This window comes from Stegodyphus dumicola, chromosome 6 (genome assembly GCF_044657685.1).
Source record: "Stegodyphus dumicola isolate Sdum_Otavi_A_Nest chromosome 6, ASM4465768v1".
In the NCBI taxonomy this organism is placed as follows: domain Eukaryota; kingdom Metazoa; phylum Arthropoda; class Arachnida; order Araneae; family Eresidae; genus Stegodyphus; species Stegodyphus dumicola.
The window spans coordinates 66549699-66574076 of record NC_140773.1 but is presented as its reverse complement, the minus strand read 5'-3'; the positions used below and the strand labels follow the sequence as shown (position 1 = coordinate 66574076).

General features: G+C 33.0%; 1 protein-coding gene across 3 annotated transcripts in view; it reads left to right on the top strand.

Annotated features, from left to right (window-relative positions):
* The window catches only part of Fuca (alpha-L-fucosidase), a 107845-nt gene extending 85539 nt beyond the window's left edge, over nt 1–22306 (top strand). For all 3 annotated transcript variants that reach the window (XM_085818458.1, XM_035363214.2, XM_035363213.2), the window contains exons 6-8: nt 5792–5924; nt 15530–15700; nt 21927–22306. In XM_085818458.1, the coding sequence (XP_085674584.1) occupies nt 5792–5924; nt 15530–15700; nt 21927–22185 (563 nt within the window). In that variant the 3' untranslated portion in view covers nt 22186–22306. The remainder of the gene's footprint in view (nt 1–5791; nt 5925–15529; nt 15701–21926) is intronic.
* The last annotated feature ends 2072 nt before the right edge of the window (nt 22307–24378 follow it).

Here is a 24378-nt window from a genome sequence, read left to right as displayed (position 1 = left end):
AACGCTGATAAATATCAAAACTTGAGTAAAAGTATTTTTTATATTAATAAACTAAAATTACATATACTTAACAGCTAAATAAAAGGCTGACCACTCCACGTTTATGAAATCCCCCTCCAGTAGGAATTCCTTGCTGATTGAGAACGCGTCTAATAAGTCATGTAGGTAGCAGAAACAATACGTTTTCGAAATCGCTGGTACATACACTCGGGTTTTCTTTTAAAATTATAAGTGAAGTTGAGTATACACCAGACATCATGTGTCGTATGACAATAAATCACCGTTTTCAAGTTTGAAGATTTAGATGATCTTTCAATTCAAAGTGTCTCTCTTCTTTCCATAAATTGAGATTATAAGTTGTTTACAGTAAAAGTAACATGAAAGGATGTTTCACCCTGCACTGAATGTCACAAAATCCCAACGCTTAACTTTCTCCCATGTTAGGAGTCATGCTATCTGACAACGGGTATGCTGACCTGTGACAATGACAGTCTATGAAGCAGAGCTGCATATTCAGATTTCCATATGATAAAATACCATCTGGTGAATAACTATAATTAAAATAACTTTATTTACAAATAAATAATTCTAAAAGTACACTTTTATGCATTTCTGTGTTAATTGCATTATCACATTATTATTAATAAAAGTTGTAAATTTCTTAAAATACAAAATTTTCTTTTGTTCATTAACTTTTGGATCACTTTTTGGTCTGTCGTACATTTTCAAGAGATTTTTGGTAAGCTTATGATCATTCAGTTTTACCAACATATCAAAATTATGATATTTATATGAAAGTGGATGAAAGTTTCTTGACATTTGCTATTGTTCTCCCTATTTATTTATGTTTTATCTTCATTTCTGAATGCTAAAGGAAATGATTTAACATATTCATTTGTTATATAATATTAGTAAATGTAATTCTAATACCTAAAGTATTCTACAGAAATAACATTTTATTTTCAAATTAATGAAAATTTGAGAAGAGAAGAAATTATTAAAGAAATGATTAAATCTACGTAAAATTTGTAATTCGCTTTGTCACTGGTTGTTCGAATATGGCAAATCACACGAGAGCTATCTTCTTACGGGAAGGTATAGCTCCGTGAAGAATTTTCTAAGTAAACGTGGCTCATATTCACGTTACATATATGGAAAATCACGAAAATTCTCAGAGCTACTCCATTCGCCAAGTGTTTGACTTGAGTCGAGGCAATGTCAAACTTGTTGTACTCAGATTTCTTAATTATTCAGGCACTCGGGGCTTATCTTTTTAACTAGGAAGTATTTATGGATATATATTATCAAAATATTGTAATATGTTAACATCAAAATTCTCTCTCCCCCAAATGAAAAACTTCAGAAGTATTTAATGAACAAAATATTAGATTATACCCTTCTTAGAAATTTAATTCTTAAATTCAGTCTCCTATCCTAGGTACATATGTAAAAATTCCTTATAAAGTATTTTTATTTAGAAGCAGTCATACCCAACAATATATTTGTAAACATTTTGTTGTAAATATGTAGCTCTTTAACGGAGTGGTAGTCGCTAAATATGTGCTAAAGCATCGTTTGTGGTAACCTATTTATATCGCGTCATGCACAGTTTTGAAGTTATAGTATACATACAGTTTAATATAGGCATTACCAAAACTGTGTGGAATGCCGAATTTATGCAAATACCTGATGATTTTTAGGCGAAACGAGATCACTGTTCACATGGATAGAAAAAAATTTTCGTTTTCAAGTGTACCCAACGATCTTTTTTTACATAAATAATTATCAAATAATTGCATAAATTCGGCTTCGTAATCTTGGCATAACGTACGTTACTATTACACATATTATAAAATGTTATAAATTACATGCATAATATGTAAAATGATAATTCTTTTCATGAAGCTACATATTTCATTACGAATCAGTTTATAGGCGAAGTCAATCACGCTGTTAGTAATTAGGGACAACGCTTTTTTAGCCTATTTGTGCTATAGTCTTCAGCACCCATTTGATTTAAATTTTTAGATTTGCCTTTCTGTTACTAACGTCCCGCAAGCTGCGAAGATTTAAAATGTAAAAGCAAGTTGTGCATCTGAAGTTTCAAATCAAAAGGTTGTTCCAACTTTGTTCTATTTCAGTAGTTAATTTCACAGACGGGCTGATAACTCTCCTGACTGTCTTAGTAGATTTGAAAAATTAAGTTAATTACAAAAAGAAGCCTTACAATTGTGCGTCAGCTTTTAAGCCAAAACTGTACTCTCATTTTCCGAAAAGTTCTTGCTTAAATCACTTTACTTGAGTGGAATTCCTTGTAAATATTCATCTTCCTAATACACGAGCTTAAAAACGTTTCTCGTCCCGGTGAATGTTAAGAAACGTAACATAAATCTGATAAATTTTAGAATAGCTCAAACATTTTTAAAGAATACTTTTCCAGAATGCCATGTGCACTGAATGAAAAAATTAATGCTGAAAAACTTAAAAAAAAAAAAAAAAACTTTAGATAAAATAAAGCAATTTGATATAGAATTTTATCCAATGAAGGTTTGAAATTTGTTTTTCTTCTTAATCGTTTGAAATGAAAGTACATTTCATTTCATGTCTTCAAGAGATGCTCTCTGTTTCTGTGCTTCGGAGAAATATCGAATTCATTGGAATTCGTTTGTAAAAAAAATTTTCACTTAGCTTAGCTCTTAGCTTGTGGTTGAAAAAAAAAAGATATTTAGCTTTCCAAAATAGATATTTATTTCTAACTCAAGTAATATTTTCTAAATAAGTAAGTGAAGTTATATAAATCATTGCAGGGAAACGAACGGAGGTACCTAGAGCCACCTAATTTTGTATACACATAGTTGTTCGGAATATGTACATATCGAAGTTCGAAACTTGAACTTTTTTATTTCTTTTAAGCTTTGTACGAATATAATGCAATTCTGATTAATAAACTCAACGATTTCAAAGGAATGTGCTGATACATGGCAAAGCATATGTTATTTGTCTTTCAAACTTAATCAACAAACACAGTGGTTTAAAAATAAATGTTGCCACTGCCCGAAATAAAATATTCTGTCTTACTCAGCAAGTATATTTGCTATTCCGCAAAGCATAAAATATTTAAATTTTCTTTTACATTTAATCTATCTGTTATTTGTTAACGAACGAAGTGATTTAAAAGCAACAAACAGAGTTATGGCTTAAAACTGATGAAGTTAAGTATAGCCTAACAGCTTCCCAGTTTAACTATCACGGAACCTAGCTCTGACTGAGTCGGTAAGCTTAATGGTAAGAATAACAAGACACTGCAGACTTCTAAACGTTGCCTTCAAACAGGCAGAGCACACTCTAGTTTCACCTCTTACCTCACGTTCACTTCTGCTGTCAACTACATAGTTTTTACCAGTTCGTTCGGTTTCACTGTTCAGGCCATTCACGGTTGTTGAGAAATTAATTAACGCCGCTCGCTCGAAGGCGAAAATAGAAAGTTCATGACCGAAATCAGTCATTCAAGCCCAGTAGAAAAAGTATAAAGTTCGTGCGAGAGCAGTAGATCAATGGAGATCGAGGGATTCAACCCGCGAACTGTGTTTCTGAGAAGTATCTGCGTAGCCAGTCATCTTTATCGCTGAGAAATCATAGTCTTCACTTTCTGCGAATCTCCTTACATTATTGTAGCTTGGAAGCCGGTTTTGATTTTCAAAGCAAAGTTCATAATTCATGGAGCCCCATGAAGTTCGATCAAATATTCATAAAATATATTGCCATACAAAAATGTTATAATGTCTTAATTAAGCCTTTATAGTTCATAAAAGAATGTGACTGCGATGAAATTATAAATTAAATAATGAAATTTTAAAAGAGTTAATGCTATAATACTATTTTATCTATATTAGTAAACGAGTTGACAAATAGCTTTTCCTAGGGCAGAAAATATGTTCATAATTTTATTAATTTGAAGACCAAGAGGTCTTTGTTTAATAAAGAATCTTTTGAAAGAAATATCATTTACGCCGGAAATTTAAAATGGTAATGTTTCGTTATGAAGCATTCCTATACATAAAGATCCGTAAATGCAATGTCCTCACAGGAACAGTGATCAGTATTGATTAATCTATGTTTAATAGTAAATTTTTGCTAAACGACCATGCCCTGTTATGTATCTTGATAACTGAGGAATCGAAGTTTTGTGATTTAGATTAACTGTTGGTATATAATTTAAGGCGCGTTTGTCTTGTTCACAAATATTCCACTCTTATTGCAATTTTTGCAGAAAGTAGGCTATAAAAAGTTGTTGCAGTTACTGAATAATTAGTGTAAATAATGAATATTTTTTTTTGTAAATATCCGTGTTTGAAACGAAATTTCGTACCCTATGTTCTTCATAGTTACACATTTTCTGCGTTCCTATTTCACATTCCACCACAAATTGTATTAGGAAAATTGTTATTTTTCTCATGTTCTATCTCTCTTTAATATTGTGAAAATCAATTCTTCTATGTATTGTATATCGGCGCAAGTTAATCTATCCAGTGTAAACTATGCCAGAAATTTGATACAATTTGATGTTGCGAGCTATTAATTCTTGGCTGCTATTTTAGAAAGTAGTAGATCCATATGAACAAGAAATTCATAATTTATTATAATTAATAATGATGCACAGCTAAATAGTTGGAAACAGCTCTCAGAGGATATGGTTACATTAAGCAATTCCTCCTGTGAGAACGAGTAATATCGTCAATTTCCCAAATTATTCACAAAGTTGTTGTTTCTGGCTTGCTCTGGCGCAGCCCGCAATATGGCCATAGGGCGGCGTAAAGTCAGCCAGGAAGGTCGGGCTGCGCCCATCACATCACATCATTCATAGAGTAAACTCTGGAAAGAAATTTAGTTAACCCTCTTTGAGCTATAAAGTCTCATAAGCTGATCACTAAAATGAGTGAAAATTTGTCACTTTAGCAAGAAATCGTCAAATGCCGTCAAACTAGTTGACAAATCTTGTTGCCAAGGCTCGTCAGGAGACATTTGCCCAAACCTCGAGTGCTACTTAAGTCATTTAAACGTTGTTGCACTCAGAATTGAAAGATGCAGAATACTATACAAAAAAATAAACACTCGTACTCAAAAATGTGGCTAAGCATTTAGTTACAAACAGAAAATAAAGCATAAAGCTGTTATCTTAAAAGCAACGTAATGTAATTTAATGTAAAAGTAATTCAAAAGGATTTAAATATTTGTGGAAATTTACAACAATAATTACTACATTAACTGTAAAAAAGTGTTGATTACGATTTTATATCCACTGCAAATAGGAGATTCATGTGTTAATTGAAACAAACCAACGAAATACTGATATTACATTAAAATGCAGTGTAATCGAAGCGATCAAGAAAAATTTTGTCAAATTTATATCCGTAAAGAAGCTTCTTTCTGTTTGATTTTCTTTGTCAGTCTGAATGTCCACTTTACATTCAGACTTTCCAATCTACGTTTGTTAAGCAATATCATAGAAAGTACGCGTTCTGATATATGTTTTGATAACTTAAAAGAAATATCTCATTAGCGTTAAGGCTAAAAGATTTCAAGAGATATCTCATAAAATTATAAAATTAAATGATCTTGAAAGAAATTTTTCGTTAGAATTAACACCTTAATCTCTTAATTTCTCAAATTTTTCAAGATCCTCCCTAAGAATCAATTCTAGTTTTTTAGGGGGGGGAGGGGCTTTTCCTTCTCATTTCTTCTTCCTTTTCTTTTTTGTTCAAATATTACTTGATGTTTCTTTTTTATCTAGAAACGCTCCAGAAACACAAGTTTGAGAATGCTATGACCTTGGATAAGAACTCGTGGGGCTACCGAAGAAACATTGCACTGAGTGATTTCCATACTATTGAGGAACTAATTACAATTATGACTGAGACTGTCAGGTAAAAGCATACCTTTGGTTACAAATGTTTTGGAGGACAAACACTTGCCAGTATTTTAATTTTAGTCTAAAAAGTGTATTGAAAACTTACCTGTCTTTATATTGTGTTCTGATCTCGATTACATTTGCAGCCTCTTTTACATGATTACATCAACAAATTTCTGTACCCGTTAATTCAAATAGTGTAAACTATGAAATTTGATGTATTAAATGCAAACATCACAAGCTGTTAAGTGTTTGACAGCTATTATTACCAGTTCGCTACAAATAAGAATCTTATAATCAGTAAATGCAATTGAAATAAAGTACTGACCTTAATTTAAAACTCATTTTCAACTCAAGCGACTGACATAAGTAACATGGTGTTTACGAATTGGAATCCAGTCAGTTTTACTTTTAAAATTATCTTTTTGATGTCAGAAATGACCTTTGAGGAATATTTCCAAACTCTTTGCATTGTTAAATTCGTTACATTATTTTACATCACGCTACCATACAAATTCTGCCAAAACATAAGATTTTTTATTTATCTTCCATATGACCGGGCGCACTGCTATACCTTAAGCTTCTGCTATTTATCGAAACATACCAATTTTTAAATTTTAATTTACTTCTCAACTTAATATTTTGTTACTTCTTAAACAATATAGCAATATAAATTCTATAAACACATTTTTGAATAAATTAAATCTATTTTATTTTTAAAATAAAATACATAATTAACATAAATTAGAATAATTTATAATATTACACACACAATCGTTTAACTTTACGAATATGCGCAGCTATAATATAATTGTTAAAGGATTTTCTAATGCTATCCATCATGTACACTGAATTAAAAAAAAAAAAAAAAAAAAAAAAAAAAAAGAGAGAGAGAGAGAAAAAAGGGAGCAGCGACAGTTCTTTATCTTCCGTTCTATGGGGCAATTGACGAAATTCAACTTGTGTTTTCCATATCTGGAAAGCGCAAGTTTGGATACATATTGGATTTGTATATTTGTATATAGCCCATTGTACTAAGGTAGGTATTTTCGCAAAAAACAACGATTTTTTTCATTAAATGTGCCTGTCTTTTTCATATATCAGTCTAAGCCTCAAATTATTCCAAGGTGCCAAGTTTGATTGTTATGCCAGAGGCTAGAGTTTTCAGATCTTTACTATTTACTACATATAATACAGCGCCGATAGCAAAGTCAGAATTATCGGCCATCAGGGTATCTATTGATGAGGAGCATGGTTAGCTAGCCGAATTCATGTGGTCGTGTTTGCATGCTTCAAATGCTTCAGTTGAATTATCGTCCCAAGGAACTGGCCTTTTATCAATTTTTGTAGACTTTTAGCAGTTCATGCAAGGGAGTATGAGTTTTGGAAGTGTTTGAGATGAAACTACGGTAGAAATTAAGCATTGTCTAAAACCGTCATAGTCAGGTTTTGGAAATTCGGCTATTGCTTGAGGTTTTCTGGGGTGCAATTTTAACGCCAGAATGTGTTATAAGACATTTCAGAAAGGCAACAGAGAATTTTCCTAGAACACATTTAGCTGGATTTAGTTTTAATCTGGGCCTTCTGAGATGAACTAATACTTGCTCAAGATCATTCTGGTGGTCCTCCTCATCTGATGACGTGATTCGAATATCATCCAAATAGGGTCTAGGCCACTTAACATCTGATAAAGGTATAATGTATTTCAACCGCCTTCCTTGGCATGCCTTCGTGGTGTGGTGGTCTGCACACTGAGCGCGTATTCCAGAGATCCGCGGTTCGATTCCCGGTGAAGGCGTTGCTCATTTTTCATCATTCATGCTTCCAAATAATCCTAATGTCTCTACAGTATCGCCCGAACTAAAAAAGTGCTGGATGATGATTCTCCCCACCCAGGATTTGACGATTGGGTCACCTAAAAACACCAGTCGCCCTTTAAAAGGGGGTATATGAGGTATTTCTCCCGCCTTCCTTGGCATGCCTTCGTGGTGTGGTGGTCTGCACACTGGGCGCGTATTCCAGAGGTTGGCGGTTGGATTTCCGGCGAGGGCGTTGCTCATTTTTCATCTCTCCGCCTTTTCCAAGTATCCTAATGGCTCAACAAAGCTACCGGTGACAGGTTCGTCCTGCGTTACGGAGATCAGATTCGTAAACAGATATTCAAATAAACTGAACAGAATTTGTTTCAATGTTGGCTAGATTCACATGGATCTAGACACGAGCTAAATCTAGTTATGAAATTATGCCACTGAAGGTTATATCATATGATAAATGGAGAATTCAAATAAGTCAGAATTGTCGAAATAGATAGAAACATTGCATGTTCTCAGCCGAATTTATTGAACATACCTAAATTTATTCGAAACCTTGTACTTGTGTCAGCTGTCAGCTAAAAAGGTTTTCAGTATTAATAAAACTACTCTATTCTTTCATCTCATGCCTTTAAAGTGCCTAGCCCCCAAAGACGTTCAGTATCATCGACAAATTAATTTCACAATTTTACTCTGACCAGTTGATGAAACGAAAGGCGACGTATTTACTTGCAGCAGAAAACGAACTGTTTCAAAAGTGAGTATGATACATAACGAATAAAAAAGGGAGCATAATTGCGAATGTATCTGCAAAATGCCTCAAGAATGTTATTAGCACATTGAGGTTTTATTAAAGCAATCCATCGTTAAAAAAAAAAACTAAGGCATGAAGGAAGTAAAATATTTTTTTTATTTATGATTGTCTGTTTACTTATTTGTTTGCATAATTTTTTTTGGGGGGGGATTATGCTATTTGATTTTTGTGATTTAACAAAAGAAAAATTTGAATTTATTCGGAAATATGGATAATAATTTAGCAAACTAAATGTAGGATGATAAAACTGTATAATGCAATGGCACTGGGTGATAAATGAAAGATGTATTAACCGTGCTTTGCGGTATTTTCTCTTTTAATACAGAATGCAGTTTTCGAAGACATCGTGAGGCATACAGAATGACAAAGTATTCTTTGGAAAGAAATGCTATTCAAATAAATAAAATAAAATTTAAAAAAATATAAAAATAAACATGCTTAAAGTGCATAATCCTAATGAATAAATAGAAATTTTGAAAATAAATATTGGAAGAATTATAATTCAACCATGCATCATAAATAATTAAAACAAAATTCTAAAAAGAAGAAGACATCTAAAAATAACAAATGGTATTAAAAAATATAGTTTAATCTAGTTATGAAATTATGCCACTGAAGGTTATATCATATGATAAATGGAGAATTCAAATAAGTCAGAATTGTCGAAATAGATAGAAACATTGTATGTTCTCAGCCGAATTTATTGAACATACCTAAATTTATTCGAAACCTTGTACTTGTGTCAGCTGTCAGCTAAAAAGGTTTTCAGTATTAATAAAACTACTCTATTCTTCTACTCTATTCTGAAGTAAAAATATATACAAAGAAAGAAAAAAAGATATTTTTTCCCACTCGTATAGAACTGAAAGGAAAAGGAAAATAAGTTGCCATAAACTGAGAAGTTTGCCGAGTGAATTTCTCTTGGCGCAAAGTAAAAAAAGTGTAAGACGATTAAAGTTCCGAATTGCTGATTTAGTTTCACACCAAATTTTACAAAATTTGCTTTCAGGAATAATTTGAGCCATAGAGTGTAAAATGCGGGGAAATATTGGCATGCCATTTCACAAAAAGTCCGATTTTGTGTCAAAATACGTATTTCAGAACAGCGCTTTATATAAATCTAGTTATATATCCCAACTTGGGTGTAGCTAGGATTGGAACTAGAGTGATGCAAATAATTTTAGATTCAGAAATTAAACTGGACTAGAATACGCGAGCCATTGTAGGGTGGAAAGACAGTTGAGCACTAGTAAACCGGCTTAAGAGTTCGAATTCACTGCAGTGAATTGGCTACAACGACATCCCTTCCCTTAGGCAAACAGATGTAACTGAATAATCACATGCTTTGCCCTAATGGAATAAACGAGTAAATAAGAATGGACTCGAATACATGAGTAAGCAAACTGAAGTTTAAGAAATAGAAATGATGAGGTTAAGAATTTTTTTTTTTTTTTAGTTTTTTAACTTACAGTATAACAATTGTAATCTTGTCTGCCCTAGATTTCTCTATAACTTTCTACCTATTTCGAGATTTTTCTCTTGAACTAGATTTCGATGTACACTCAACATACGTTAATCATCCAAACGATCATCAATCCCTGTTGAACGCAACAAATTTTTATTCTTTTTAAAGTACGTACTACCCGTGGTACTTGGCTCAGACAAAGAAATAAGACCATGCTTTGTTTTGAGGAAGGAAAAAAAATCATTGTCTCTTCTTTTAAGAAGTCTTCCAGTGTTAGCTCTTTAATGTTTTCAGTATGTCCTTACTATATCTAAAAATTGTGCCAAATTCTATCCCAGTCATGAAGCTTAATAGTCACGAAACACTGCACCTTTTGCTAAACTTTTCATCTGACATGTTTAACATCGATCATAGACCAATAACCGTAAAAAATGCTGATAAACTGCCGCTGGAAAAATTTTTCCCATCTAGTAATATTTTAAAGAACGCAAATGTATAATTATTAGACATCTTTTCTAAAATTTCACACACATACAATGTGATTTAAACACACCTGGCAAAAATGTAAAGGCAGATTTTGTGACGGAATGTGTGCGTTGAAACAGCGCTTTGAGGTGATACAGGCTGCTGTTGAGAGGTAAGTAAAAGAAATTTGCTTTCGAAAACTGTAATTCACTGTGCGGGTTTCGAGCGTATGCATCCCTACATGAACAGGAATATAGGTAATATAAATTTTATCTATAGCGCTGCTACTAAGGAAGTAACAGCGAAATATTTCAGAGCACCTCTTTTGAGTAATTGCTACATTTCCGTCTATGGCCTCGTAAATAAAATGTATATCGGCAAGCTCCAAGCTCGTGCAGCAATGCATCCCACTTTAAATCCGCACGAGAATTAACAATTTACGCCAGTGGAGGTTTTACCTACAACTCAACAACGTTGTGTACCACTCCCATGCGATATTTCGGAGCACACATTCCTTTATAAATTTTTTTTTTATTTAAATCCCGTCTACCTGCTTTTACATTTTTGCTAGATATTTTTTATTCATCCTATATATACTATATGTGTAATATAAAGTTTAGTGAACGATCAGCTTTAGTCTTTGTTTGATAGCAATATGTCTCTTTAAAATTATCTTTATTTTTGGTGGCAATTAAAGCACATAAAATATTTTAAGCTGATGTTTTATCAGTCTTATTCAATAAGCGTTTTCTAGTTTGTATTTATAATTTTCTGTGGTGGAAACTTGGAAGAAAATTTCTTCAGAAAATGTATGAGCCTCCTTCATGCAGTCGAGATGACAACAGTTTGGCGGGATATGGGCTGTCCGTCAGCTGCAGAGAGATGCGACAACAGCTGTACTGCTGTTAGTGATTTACGGCGTGTTGCACATAGCAAAGGAAGCGATCGTCTTCTATGGTGGTAATTCTCTGGTCATCCAGACCTACGTCTTCTACAGGGATTTTTGATCCCTTTGGTAATGATTAGCCTGTTGATGACACTACGATGCACATTTCTCTCTCGCAGTAGCGGATTGTCTTGTACCAGCTTGCAATACCCGTCAGTCCTCCAACGCATTTCATTGTGGAAATGGTGTCTTCGGCTCATGCTTTCCGATTTGGCTATCGCGGATTTCACGGAACTATTCGCTGCTTGCAGTCTGACGCGTATGTCTGGCATGCTCCTTTTAATTTTTTTTTGGGTGGGCGTGACTGACGGCTTGCGTTTTATGCTAATTTTGGTTGCCTATTAACGTTTCGCGATACAACCTCTGCCTCACATGTAAATTGTATGTTTGAATCCCCTTTTTAAATTCGTACCAATACGTTCAGCCTTTGTTGCTTATTTTTTTAGTGTGAGTATATTATTGGAAGGCTTCTCTGAAGTAACATTTCGAAAAGGCATTCGAAAAGATGAGCTTATTGAAAGACATAATAATATTCGTAAACAATTTCTTACAGTGGTCAGTCAAAACACCCACCTTGACATCATACAGATTTTTAAAGCGATAACATTTCGCAAAAGTGGTTAGTCATTCGATGCCATCAGAATCCCTTTAATAGCCTGAATACTGAGAAATATTTTAGGATTTGTAACATGTTATTTATGGATAGATGGCAAAGAGTTGAGGAAGACAATATCGAAACATTTGCGACCTTAGCTGTCAGTTAAGAATTTTTTCATATCATTGCATTAATGCAAAATTTTTGCTTTTAACTTTTCATCTTTTCAAAAATCTTCATTTTTCCGGATTATTGTTTATTATAGAGTATTACTTAATTATTTATTTTAGAGCAGAGGATCTCAACCTTTTGACTAACGCGTACCATCTAAACAAAAATTGAAAACCTTTAGTACCACCACTACAAAGTACTACCACCACCACCACTCTTGAACAAAGCTCAGATCGCATAAATTTACGAGTGTTAGAGAAAAAATCAGGATGTTGGAGTTTTAATTTTTGAATTGAATAGTTAAAAATAATTTGCTTCTTTTTGCGTACCACTTATTTTTCTCTTGCGTACCACCAGTGGTACGCATACGACTGGCTGAGGACCCCTGTTTTAGAGTATTCAGTTATAGTTTATTATAGAGTGTGGTGGTATATTTAATTTAACTAACAGTTAATTTTCAGTTAAAGCAACCTTTCTTCTAGTCTCATTTTCACCCACGCTTTCTTACCAGAATGTTAATAAGCTAACACGCGTGCATTGAAATGAGGAAGAAAGAAGTACATAGTATTTGACGGAAAGTTTGTGAAGGTGATTTTAGAGCGTGTTATGCCTTCTTGATGTGAAGGTGATTTTAGAGTGTGTTATGCCTACTTGAGGGCCACGATACTATCTTGACTTACTGGCGATTAGATTTCCATGGCGATGAGGGCTTCTAGCCATTAAGCTGGTTTATACCAACTTCTACAAGTCAGAGCTTTCCTGCACGTTAAATTATCCTGTAAGCCATTAGGATAAACTTACTGCATTTTATTTTAATTTCATCGTTACCTGTTTTGAGTTAAGCCAGAAGTGTTGGCTTGTGTACGCCCAAGTGAGCCCATCTGTGAAATGATATTGAGTGAATAAAGGGTTCTTTACATACTTCATACACTTTTGCCGTCATTAAGACCTGAGGATAATTCCTCATATGCAGTCTTTTAAAGCTCGTTAAATTAGACTCTATAAGAGTATTTCATAATCACACATTATTGAGCACTATTATTATGTATTTTTATCATTAATTACACAGTGTAAACATTTACTTTATGTTAGTTGTTATATGATAGATAATTTATTTTTTATGCAATATTTTCAGAATTTTTTTTAATTCCATGTCTTTATAGGTGAAATAATCATTAACAAATATCCATTCAATGTTAACACCGTATTTGTTAATCTAAATAGTTGCAGACTATACGATTCAAAACGTTACATATTTATAGACGAAAAATACTACGTTTCAGAAGTAATCATTATTTTGTCTCTTTTTTTGCGACCGTCACTCGTTTAAGAAAGAATTTATACCATTTCTTCATGAACATTTCATCATTTGTAGTGGATGTTTTCTGCTGTCTGATGTACAACGTTGTCAATTCTAATATTATCTTCGTTTCGACGTAATTATGCTTGGTTTTCGTCCTTTTGTTTGTGGACGTAACGTGGCTTTCTTATTTAACTAAGTGCTTGCTTTCTCAAAAACTTCCCCATTCGTTGGAGGACTCCTCTAATGTTCTTGCTGAAACCGAAATTATAAGCCAACGTCAGGTGACTAATTTGTAAGTTTTCTATGCTTTGAGCATGTTGAAAGGGTTTTCTCTGATACACAATGCGTGTGCAAACTTTTCCCGATATCAGTCGTTTACCGCAGTGATTATTAGACGAAGTTCATAACAGATCATTTTCACTCATTTCGCTCTTGTACGTATTTTTGTTTCCATTGTTACTATAACTGCGTTTACATTTTCATTAATTTTGACAGAGGTTTTTTTCAAAGACTAAATTTTAGTAACTCGAAGAAATAAATGAAAGAGTCATGAAGTTCGCACAATACAACTAAAGCTCATCTGAAGACAGCTCTGGATAAAAAGCTCATTTTTAGTTTTTCAGCTTTTTTAGCTTGGGTTCAGATCATGCTGATTAAAGCGAGGCTCGATAAAGGACGACTACGCGTAGAAGTTTTATCATTGCTGTGCATGCAAAAATAATGAACAAATAAATATTTCTGCAAGCGATGCTGTGCAAATAGAACCTATGCCAGAGGCTGAATCTGTTTGTATATCGTCTTTTTGAATATTATCTGTTTGCTTATCATGAATTTATTTTAACACTTGAGGATAATCTCAAATGTGTCATCTATTTAAATGGTTTTATTTATTATGCTTTACTTTTGCGCGTTCTGTCACATCTGCCTCAAGCCTAATCCTCCCCACCTTTAAGCGCCTCTGCTGTTAGGTACATATCTCCTTTGATAAATATATTGATTAAAATTTGCTGCATAGTAAAAGAGATATCTTGAAATGAATCAATGTTTCAGTCAACTACGAAATCTTTTGCATTGGTTAAATTTTGTCAAGTGAATTATCTATGAAGAAATTTACTAAGCACTAACTTACTAAGCAATATTCTACGAAAATACTTTTAATGTAGAAAATAACGTAGTTATTTATGGAACATTATGAGTTTTTAATTTTATGTTTTTATATCTAAAATTTTGGTTTGTAGAGACATTAGGTATTTTTTGGAAACAGGCAAAATGAAAAATTAGCAGACACCTTAGCCGGGAATCGAACCACGGACCTCTGGAATGCCGGCCCAGCGTGCAGAACCACTACACCACGAAGGCACTCTAGGAAGGCGTGAGAAATACCTTATATACTCCCCCTTTTAAAAGGCGACTGGGGTTTTTTAGGGGACCCAATCGCCAAATCCTGGGTGCGGAGAGTCATCAACCACAACCCTTTTAGTTCGGGCGCCACTGTAGAGACATTAGGTATTTTTTGGGAGCAGGCAAGATGAAAAATTAGCAAAAGCCTTCGCCGGGAATCGAACCACGGACCTCTGGAATATCGGTCCAGCGTGCAGAACCAGTACACCACGAAGGCACGCTGGGAAGGCGGGAGAAATACCTTATAGGTTTCATAAATTGACGCATTTAAATTCCAGTGCTGTTAATTTTATTATGCCTTTTTACATAACATTTCATTCAAGAAGCATTGATTCAATAATTTAGAGGTGAAAACTGCAATAGGAATTAGTTTTGATATATTATGAGAAGCCGTATCATTTATTTCACGTGGTTTAAATGTAAACATAAAGCTGAAAGAAACTTTTTTAAGATTATTATTGTTATTTTTGGAAATTCTGTACAAAAATAAGATTTTTGTCAAAAATGGTGTCTTCAAAAATGAGCTATTTCTATTTTTTTCTTTTTTTTGTGAGTGAAAATAAGCCTATTCTGTGGGTCGCAAGAAAAAGAAAAGAGAAAGAAAAATATCGTAACTTTCTTTAACAATTGTATATTTTTTTAATTTCCAGTTGCGGTGGCAATATCCTAATTAATATAGGACCTACTCACGATGGACGCATCATACCGATATTTGAAGAGAGATTACGACAGTTGGGATCATGGCTTCAAACGAATGGCGAAGCTATATATGGAACTCGTCCATGGAAAGCCCAGAATGATACGCTAACCCCAGGAGTTTGGTAAGTTCAGAAAGTTATGTAGCAAGAAGTGAAAGCTTAGATATTTAAATTGTACCACAATTATTAAGATGCTTTTATTTCAGATGTAATCGTGTTTTATTTCAGAGCTTTCTTATCATTATATTCAGAATTTATGAAAGGATATAAAACGTACATAGTAAATACAGTTTTGAAAACCTTTTGGATAAAGAAAATCATTGGTTGGTTTTATAGATTTTGGTTATTTTTTGCACATTTTAATTTTAATGAAGGCATTTTTTCAGAAAAATTCAATTTTTTTAATTGTACGTTTACGTCCTTGATTGGTATATTGGTTAGCCTTACTGGTTATCGTTATCTATGGGCTCATTTCGAACACTGGAGAACGTTTAGATGCTTGCGAATTTAATAGTGTCTTTGCAGTATAGGGGCACTTGAAATAGAGCCAAAAGTCTTCGGGACTGGTTTGGTGGTAGAAGAGGGGTGGGAGACCTTTGAATAAGTCACGCAAAGAGTTTTCTCCTTGAAAACTGGAAACGAACTGGAAAAGTCGCAGGTGCTCAAGGGCCATGGCAGAGATAGATGCAATCTTATCCCTCTCACTTTTTGTAATGTTGCTGTCAGAGAAGTGAGGTAACTTACAACAACCTGTGTATTTTTTGCTTCTCTGGCTCTTACTATTTTGTTCTGCATTTACTTAACATGTGAGAGTAAATGATCTGATCTAAAGCGGTTTAAATTGCAAGTTTTTAAATTAACTAATCGGCTTTTGCTTTGACTTTTATCTCCATTTATCCACAGTGATCAGTTAGTGCGTTTGTTGCGATTTATAACCGAGGGTACTCGGACTTCGAGGAAATACAATCCATATTCCTAATTTACTAGTTTACTGTGCTGGTTAGTGCAGCGACTGACTTCATAACATCTGTAACCCTATATATGCTAAGGAATGTGGAGTTCAGGGAGTGTCTGAGTAATCAGCAAGACTCTATTTTTTTCAGCATTTGTAGCAATTATGTTCATCCAGTTATTCTTTTACGGGAAGTTGAAGGAGTGCCTGAGTAATCCGTCAGGTTCTATTTTTGGTAAAATCTGTAATCATTATGCTCATCAGTCCCTCTTACTTACTCTTCTTACTTTTACCAAGGTTTTTTAATATATTACGAGAGGAATGAAATGAGTAATCAGCGAACCTCTAATTTTCATGATACAAGAATTTCGTAAGAAGGCCTTTTTATTGTATGTGAAGCACATTCTTATAATGTGCCGAAGAAATAACAACTTGAATGTATGCATATTTTTAGAAACGCCAACAGAAGACTTCAGATTATATTTGACAAGTATAAATTTAGAAATGCTATTCTGAAGTTTGCATTTAAGAAAAAAATCTGATGTGTACACCACATGACTTCCTTGTACGGAATATTAAATTATACGCATTTTTTCTTGCATTTCATTTAACTTATTAGATTGAATTAAACCTACTTCGCCGACAGCGCATGCATTCTTTAAAATTCACTTTGTTTACCATAGCGACACTCTGGCGCTAGGTTCACTTAATAGTATTATATTTCGTTCATATTATAACTCAGAATGCACAAAATTTATATCATTTAAAGAATTATCTATATCATTGCCACATGTTCTATTCAAATACTATAACAAAGCTAGAACTATGTATAAAAGAAATTAAGCAAACAAAACGAAAAAGAAACAGTTTTTCTCAGGCGATTGAATATTTCTCATTCAATTAATTCAGTTTTCACTTCGCGACAAGGCAAAAATACATAAAAACTCAAAATATCTGTATTAAAAATTACGAAGTAAATCTTAAATACTTATTTCCTCGAAAAAATTCCAGAAAGGATTAAGCATGATTTACTTCGCAATAATAAATGAAGGCGTTATTTTTGTGTTGCGAAGCTTAGTGTCTCTAGATTGGCAACAAATCTACAATTCTGCTGTTTCAAATATAAACAAATATATCCGCCATGTTGTTTAAAACTTAACCGCACTTAAACAGCTTTTAAATTGTTGATAATTGTACAAATATTGCTTCCAGAATTACAAAAGGCATAAAAAACTTTAATCGGAAGATAAAAACAACATAATTCAATCATTTTTAAAGCAAAAAATATGTACAATTTACAAACATATAAGAGTAAAGAAACTGAGATTACTGAGCCGGGTAACAGAGTGGATATATTTATAAATATATTTACATACGTTTGGAGCGGCCGATCGAAACCAAAATACGAGGTGCACATCTACATGTTATAGTAGTCTTATATACAAAATTTCAACGTTCTGAGGCTACTCGTTTTTGACTTATGCGAGATACGTACGTACGTACTTTCGTACGCGGGTACGTACATACGTTCGTACAGACGCCACGAAAAATTCTCTTCAGAATTCATTTTAAAGCAGTTTTTTAGTTTTTTTTGGAGGAAAAGAGTCTTTTATTCTGTTCTTACGTAGAGATATTACGCAAAAACATCGTTAAATTGCATTCGAAAGTGGTCAAGGTGGATATTTTCGTTAAAATATGCTGCCTGAAGCTTTTCCCGATAACAATACTTCCTTTTTACTTCGTACAAGGAAGTAAAAAAGGAAATGATCTAAAAGTTTCATACACTTTTAGCTTAGCTTACAAAACTGGTTCCTTTCTGATGACGTTTTAAATCAAAAGAGAGAAGTAAACCAAGGCGATCTTGAGATGTGCGTTTACTCAAGATGGCCTTGAGTAAACGCACACAGGAACACACGTGCGAAATAGTCGTAAACACTACGATTTGACTTCATCCAGGTTTGAATCAGAAACTCTAAAAGTATGTCAAAGTATTAAAAATTACAATTTTAACTATTTTTTATCAAACTGGCTTTGGCCATCCGTCAATAGAGGCAAAACATAAAATTCATTTATCACAAAAATTCTCAATCCAAATTTATTCCAAAAATAGCGAAATTTATTTATTTATTGTCGGTAAGAATACTATTTGATAATTTGGATATTATTCAGTAAATCCTTTAATTCTTCTAATCTTAACCTCCATTTCTTAACTCGCTAAACGCAGTATAGAGAATTTTTTGTCATCACAGAGGGCCGTTGATTAACTTTTAATATAGACCGACGAAGAAACTAATTAAAAACCTGCAACTCGTGGGCAGTAATAAAGACTAATTACTATTTAAAGCTCCCCTGCGGCTTTCAGAAAGCAGAATGTCAATTACATTTTCAATATCCGACATTCTTACTGCATACAGAAATACTGCTTCAGACAAACGAGTTCGTTAACTTAATTAAGAAAAATTCTTGCTGTATCTATTAATAATAAATCGAATTAACTAATTATTACGACTCCTGTCTCTGCTCCAATTTTTATTACATTCCAAATCAATCAAGTGGCGAACGCAAGTACTGCATCTTCTTAAGAGATGAGGTAAATTTTAAAAAATCGAATTTGTTTTACACTTTTAAATTAAATTCGATATTTTACAAGCATTTTGAAATAAACCTCGAGTAAAAATTCACTCCATGAAAACGTTGTAGTAAAATTTAAAGGGCTCGATGGTTTATTTACACTATCATGCTAGTGAATTCACGTATGAAATCCTCCGAACTACATATAAAATGCTTCTGTATAAATTTTACGCAAACAGTATGCAGGTATACTTGATAGAAAAAAATCGACTTATTATCATATGCATCTCTATATTTATTAGTTTTAGAAAGAAGTGAGTTCACAAATATACAAAGTAATTAATTCCTCAACCAAAGATTTCATAAAAATGCGAGTGCATGGTTTCTGTGAAATGGCTGAGTAGAATTTCTAGGTATTTGGATTAATAATGTACAAATTGTATTTGTATAAAACTGCTCAATTACTGTACTCTGTCGTTAGAATTTGTAAAACTGTGATTAAATTTGAAAATCGTATAAAAATTTCGGCTCCTCAGTTTTTATTGTCTCAATTCCAATCGTAGCAATTATGCACGTTACACAATTGACTTACTTAATCACCATTCACCACAACTATGATAATACTTTTTAAATATACAATTATGCGTACTTACGAACTCTAATTTATAAACACATTTTTGCATTTCTTTATGAATAAAATAATGCACATTTACAGTACATGAAGGTAATTCTTTAAATTAAAATTTCTCAAAGCTATAGTTTTCTAGCTTACGTGCAAAATTTCTCTGAATGCTCGCTTCAGAATGTCAAAAAATTTAGGCCAAGTGCATAAATTTTATGTGAGTATAAAATGACTTACTATTATGAATCTCTCATAAAAATTTAGAAACTATCTTTAATTTCGTTTCGAAAACAAATCGCTTTTTCGTCGTTAAAAATGAAAAAAAAAATTATTTTTTAGGAAAATGTATCTCGATTGGTTTTAAAGTAGGTTATTTTAATTATACATAATTTTTGTAATTTGGGAAAAAATCAGCTGAGAATAATGATTTGTCTACCTATGATTCCGCGTGGACTATGTACTACAATTTTAACTCGATGACGAAGGAGGTAGTTTACTTTTATTTTATCTTAAATAATTTAATATTTAATACATAAAAGAAGAGAGCAAATACAATATCAAAAGTTATTGAAATAAATCTACCAAAATTTGACGATCACGAACGAGTTACTTATAGAGACATTGAGCTATAATATGTAATAAGTGATCTTTACTTAATATGTTTCACAAACAATAATCACTTAACACATGGACTGTATTCCTTCACTTTTATTTCATTACACTAATTATAAATAAGATGTCAGCGATGCGAAATAATTGATACAAAATAAGGGAGTCATTCTACATGGCTGTCACAAACACAATTCTATCAATAAATTATCTTGTTGCCACACATAAAGTTCAAAACTAAAGGAAGAAAAACAAAAGAAATTTACGCTGTTTTCAACAATAAAATGAAGCAAACGATACTCACATAAACAATATGTGTTGTAATGTTTCGAACTATTTTGCCTATGCTTGACTTCGTAGAAACCTAGTTGAACTATGCAGCGACTTCACACTGAGTCCAAGTGTGTAAATTAGAAAGTCCAGAGAAGGGCTAAACTCACCCTTTATTATCTCAAACTAAGAATACAGATGGTTTTTTTCTCGGGATTACAGAAAAGCCTCCACTTGAGCTTTAACTCAAGATAAGAAAATAAGGGACTAATCTCTAATACTAGAGTAAACTGAACTTAGTCGAAGCTATACATAATTATCTAACGCAATTGGCCTTAATTAAATTAAGCGGCGAATATCAGCAAGCACGTTCAGTACGGCCGAGCGTAGTACGCTTTAAACAAAGAAGTAGCCTGACGGCAAATACGCGACACTAAGGATTCCTAAGCTCTTCTGCAAATTCGAAAAGAGGCGAAAGAGTATCGTAGATAAATCAAAATTAGTATATTAAACATAAAATACTACAATTAATTTCATGTAATTTTTATCGAGCCTAATTCTAAGTTTTAAGGCTAGTTATACGAACTATTTTTCTCTAAAACAGTAGATTGTGGCTCCTAAAGTCACGGAACTTTTAGTTGTGGTTTTGCTTTTAGATACTTGGATTAATGTGACGAATACAGCTAGCTCTGTGGAATCGAATTACAAAGTGCCAGAATTTCCTTTCCCGAGTTACCGAGATGGAAGGGATGCAGACTAAGACATTTAGCATTAAAATTTTAATGAGTCTCTGAACATTACAAACACTAATATGGAAGAATAAGAGTCTACTTGACGAAACTAAAATTCACATTTAAAGGATAATCCAAAAAGGAACTATAATTCACTACTTGACATCAAGCCAGGAATAAAAGCCTTAGCTGACAGATTTGAACATTAACTTTTCTCCTCGTTACATTCTCCAACATGAAAAATCAACGGCTACTGCTTACAGTCTCTCATTCCATGATCTGCCACGCTTATGATCAGACTCCAACTCGGGCGAAAACAGACATACAACATAAGACAACTGCAAGCTATCGACCGACTGACCGACTAGAGGTTCTAGTTAATTGCTTAAGTCCGTACTCTCTTCTTCTCAAAATCTGTATAACCTTCTGGGGGGGACGATCTTGTGACTAAGTTCGAAGTGGTAGAACAATATGCGAACTCATACATTCAGTTAGGTACTGATGGCAATAATTTGCCCAAGTAATATACGTTAGACAATGAGGAAAGCTAAATTTAAGCCAAACCTTGTAACCCTTTTTTTATTTTTATTTTAGGTATACTTCCAAAGGATCAACTGTATATACTATAGTCTTGAACTGGCCTAAGAAAAGTGTGCTGAATCTGGGATCACTGCAGTTAAACAGTGGTGACGAAGTGTCCATGCTGGGCTATCCCTCTCCCCTCTCTTTCGAATCATCCGGCAAAATCGTTTCGATCACTTTCCCAGCATTAACTCCTGACATTATTGCAAGTAAATGGGCTTGGGTGCTGAAAGTAACGAAACAAAATTACCGAAGTAATAACATCCGTTAATGTAAAATGCAATGCTTACAAATTTTTAATTAATGTATGATTGTTGCAATGTCTGGAGATATGTGTTAAAATTTTGTTATGTAAATTTATCTAATGAAAATAAATTTTCCCTGTAACTAAATGGTTAGATGAGGCTCAAATGTCTTTCAGAATATATGCGTATTTTCTTATTTTTACTAATTTGTAATTCAGAAACAGTAGAAAATTTGTAGATTAATTTGCTCTGTTTTTTCGCAGCGATTAATATATGAAGCATAAACACTTTCAAGTTTATCTCAGATCAGTCCACATACAAAGTATTTGGAGGAAATTAAGTCTTTTTGTTAGTTTTAGGATGTATTAAACGTATTTTCGTTACGTTTTTGATCAACTTTAGAAGAACTGGCTTTGGATTAATTGCGAATCGACGAAATGCATCAAGGCCAGATTTTGGCGGCCATTAGATGGACAGTCCGTATATGCTTAGTGCGCCAACCTCTCAATGTCAGTTACCAATTCTTCAAGCTTTCCGTGATTTTCTGCAGGCGAGTTTTCAACTGCAGGCAGCTACAGTTCTTTACGCATTTTCCCCCCTAATCTCAATTTCAGCGCATTCGAGAGAGAGTTGAACCTATTACTTTTGTGACAGATTTTTCACCAAAGGAAGAAATAAAATATTAAAACAGAAACACCACAAACCGAAGAAGTGTTGGAAGAACGCAGTATTTTTATCAAACCTTTCGTATTGTGATAATTATTTATTATAATTGGATCATTTAATATAGTAAACTAAATTTATTATAATGTGATTATTTTTCCAATGTAATAGATACAAAGGCAACAAGATTGTTAATAAAAAATCCAGCTCTTGAATAGCAGATCTGCTTCTGAATTTATGTATCAGTATCCTAATGATCGTTTGCTTTTACGTTGTTGAGATTACAATAATCTTCACAGAAACTTTCTGGAGTTAACACAAGGATGTTTTGGAAAAAAAAAGATTGTAATATAGTAAATCTGTATGGTAATGCGATCGAAATGAGGAATAAATTTTCTTTAAGAACTTTCAGTGATGTCTGTTAGTTTCTAAGAGTTACAGTGGTTCAGCAGTTACTTTTAATTATTTGTAGGAAGTAAAGGAAGTATTGTAATTGAGAAAATTTCAGGTATCGTATTTCAACGGAAATATCCATTTTAACAGTTCCGATCCGTTAGACGATTTGTTTGCGTGCTCTCTGTAGGTACGGACAGGAAAAAAAGGACTTCTTTATATATATTCTTCTTTATATTATATATATATATATATATATTTTATATTAATTTATTTCCTAAACAGTATTGATTAATTGATTATATTATCTCCTAAGTTTAATTAAAGTAGAATTATTTTAAAAAGTGTGTATCCATACTGGTAAGTTATATTTTGAAAGATGTTTTGAAGTAATTTGAAAGCAAAATGTTAATAATGTTTTAACGGGGACTGGAGTTAAATCATCACGAAGAATAATATTACAATTATAAAAGGAAAAATTGAAACATGTAATTATTGTCATTGATCGGAAATTAGTTGACTTTTCAAGGGGAACAAACCAACTCCCGTTCAATGAACAATAATTGATAAAAATACGTAAATATGAAAGTGTTTCGTCTTTACTCGAGTTATAAGTTAAAGCCAAACCGGCAATTCTAGTCAGGCTAAATATTTCCGCGAATAGTTGCTACTCAAAGAACTTATTCTCATGAAGCATTTTAGTCAATTCAATTTGGAGTAAGAATCAATTACTGTAGAGAAATCCTGTAAAACTCGAGTAACCGTCCCCGACACTATCATCTTTATGTATTTGAGTACTATATTATTTGTAGAATTAAACATTGGAAATTGTCTCTATGAAATTGAAATCAAAGTAAAGTTGAAATAAACATAGAAGATTATAAAAAAGATAAATAATGCAAACTTTGTAAACACAAAACAAAGAAAACAATAAAATAATATAAAAATAATATAGAAAATAATATAAATAAGATCAGTGAATGTACATGAAGATATAAAGGCCAGAAAGGTATTAAGTAACTTACATTCTTTCTAGTGGGGGAGTTGGCAAAGTGCTCTTTTCGTGTCTTACTCAGAAGTGTAGGGTGTCCGAAAATTCTTAGCGGCAGTAGGGGCTTTGAATAATATCAGTCGGTAAGACTTGGGTGAAGTAATTTATGGTA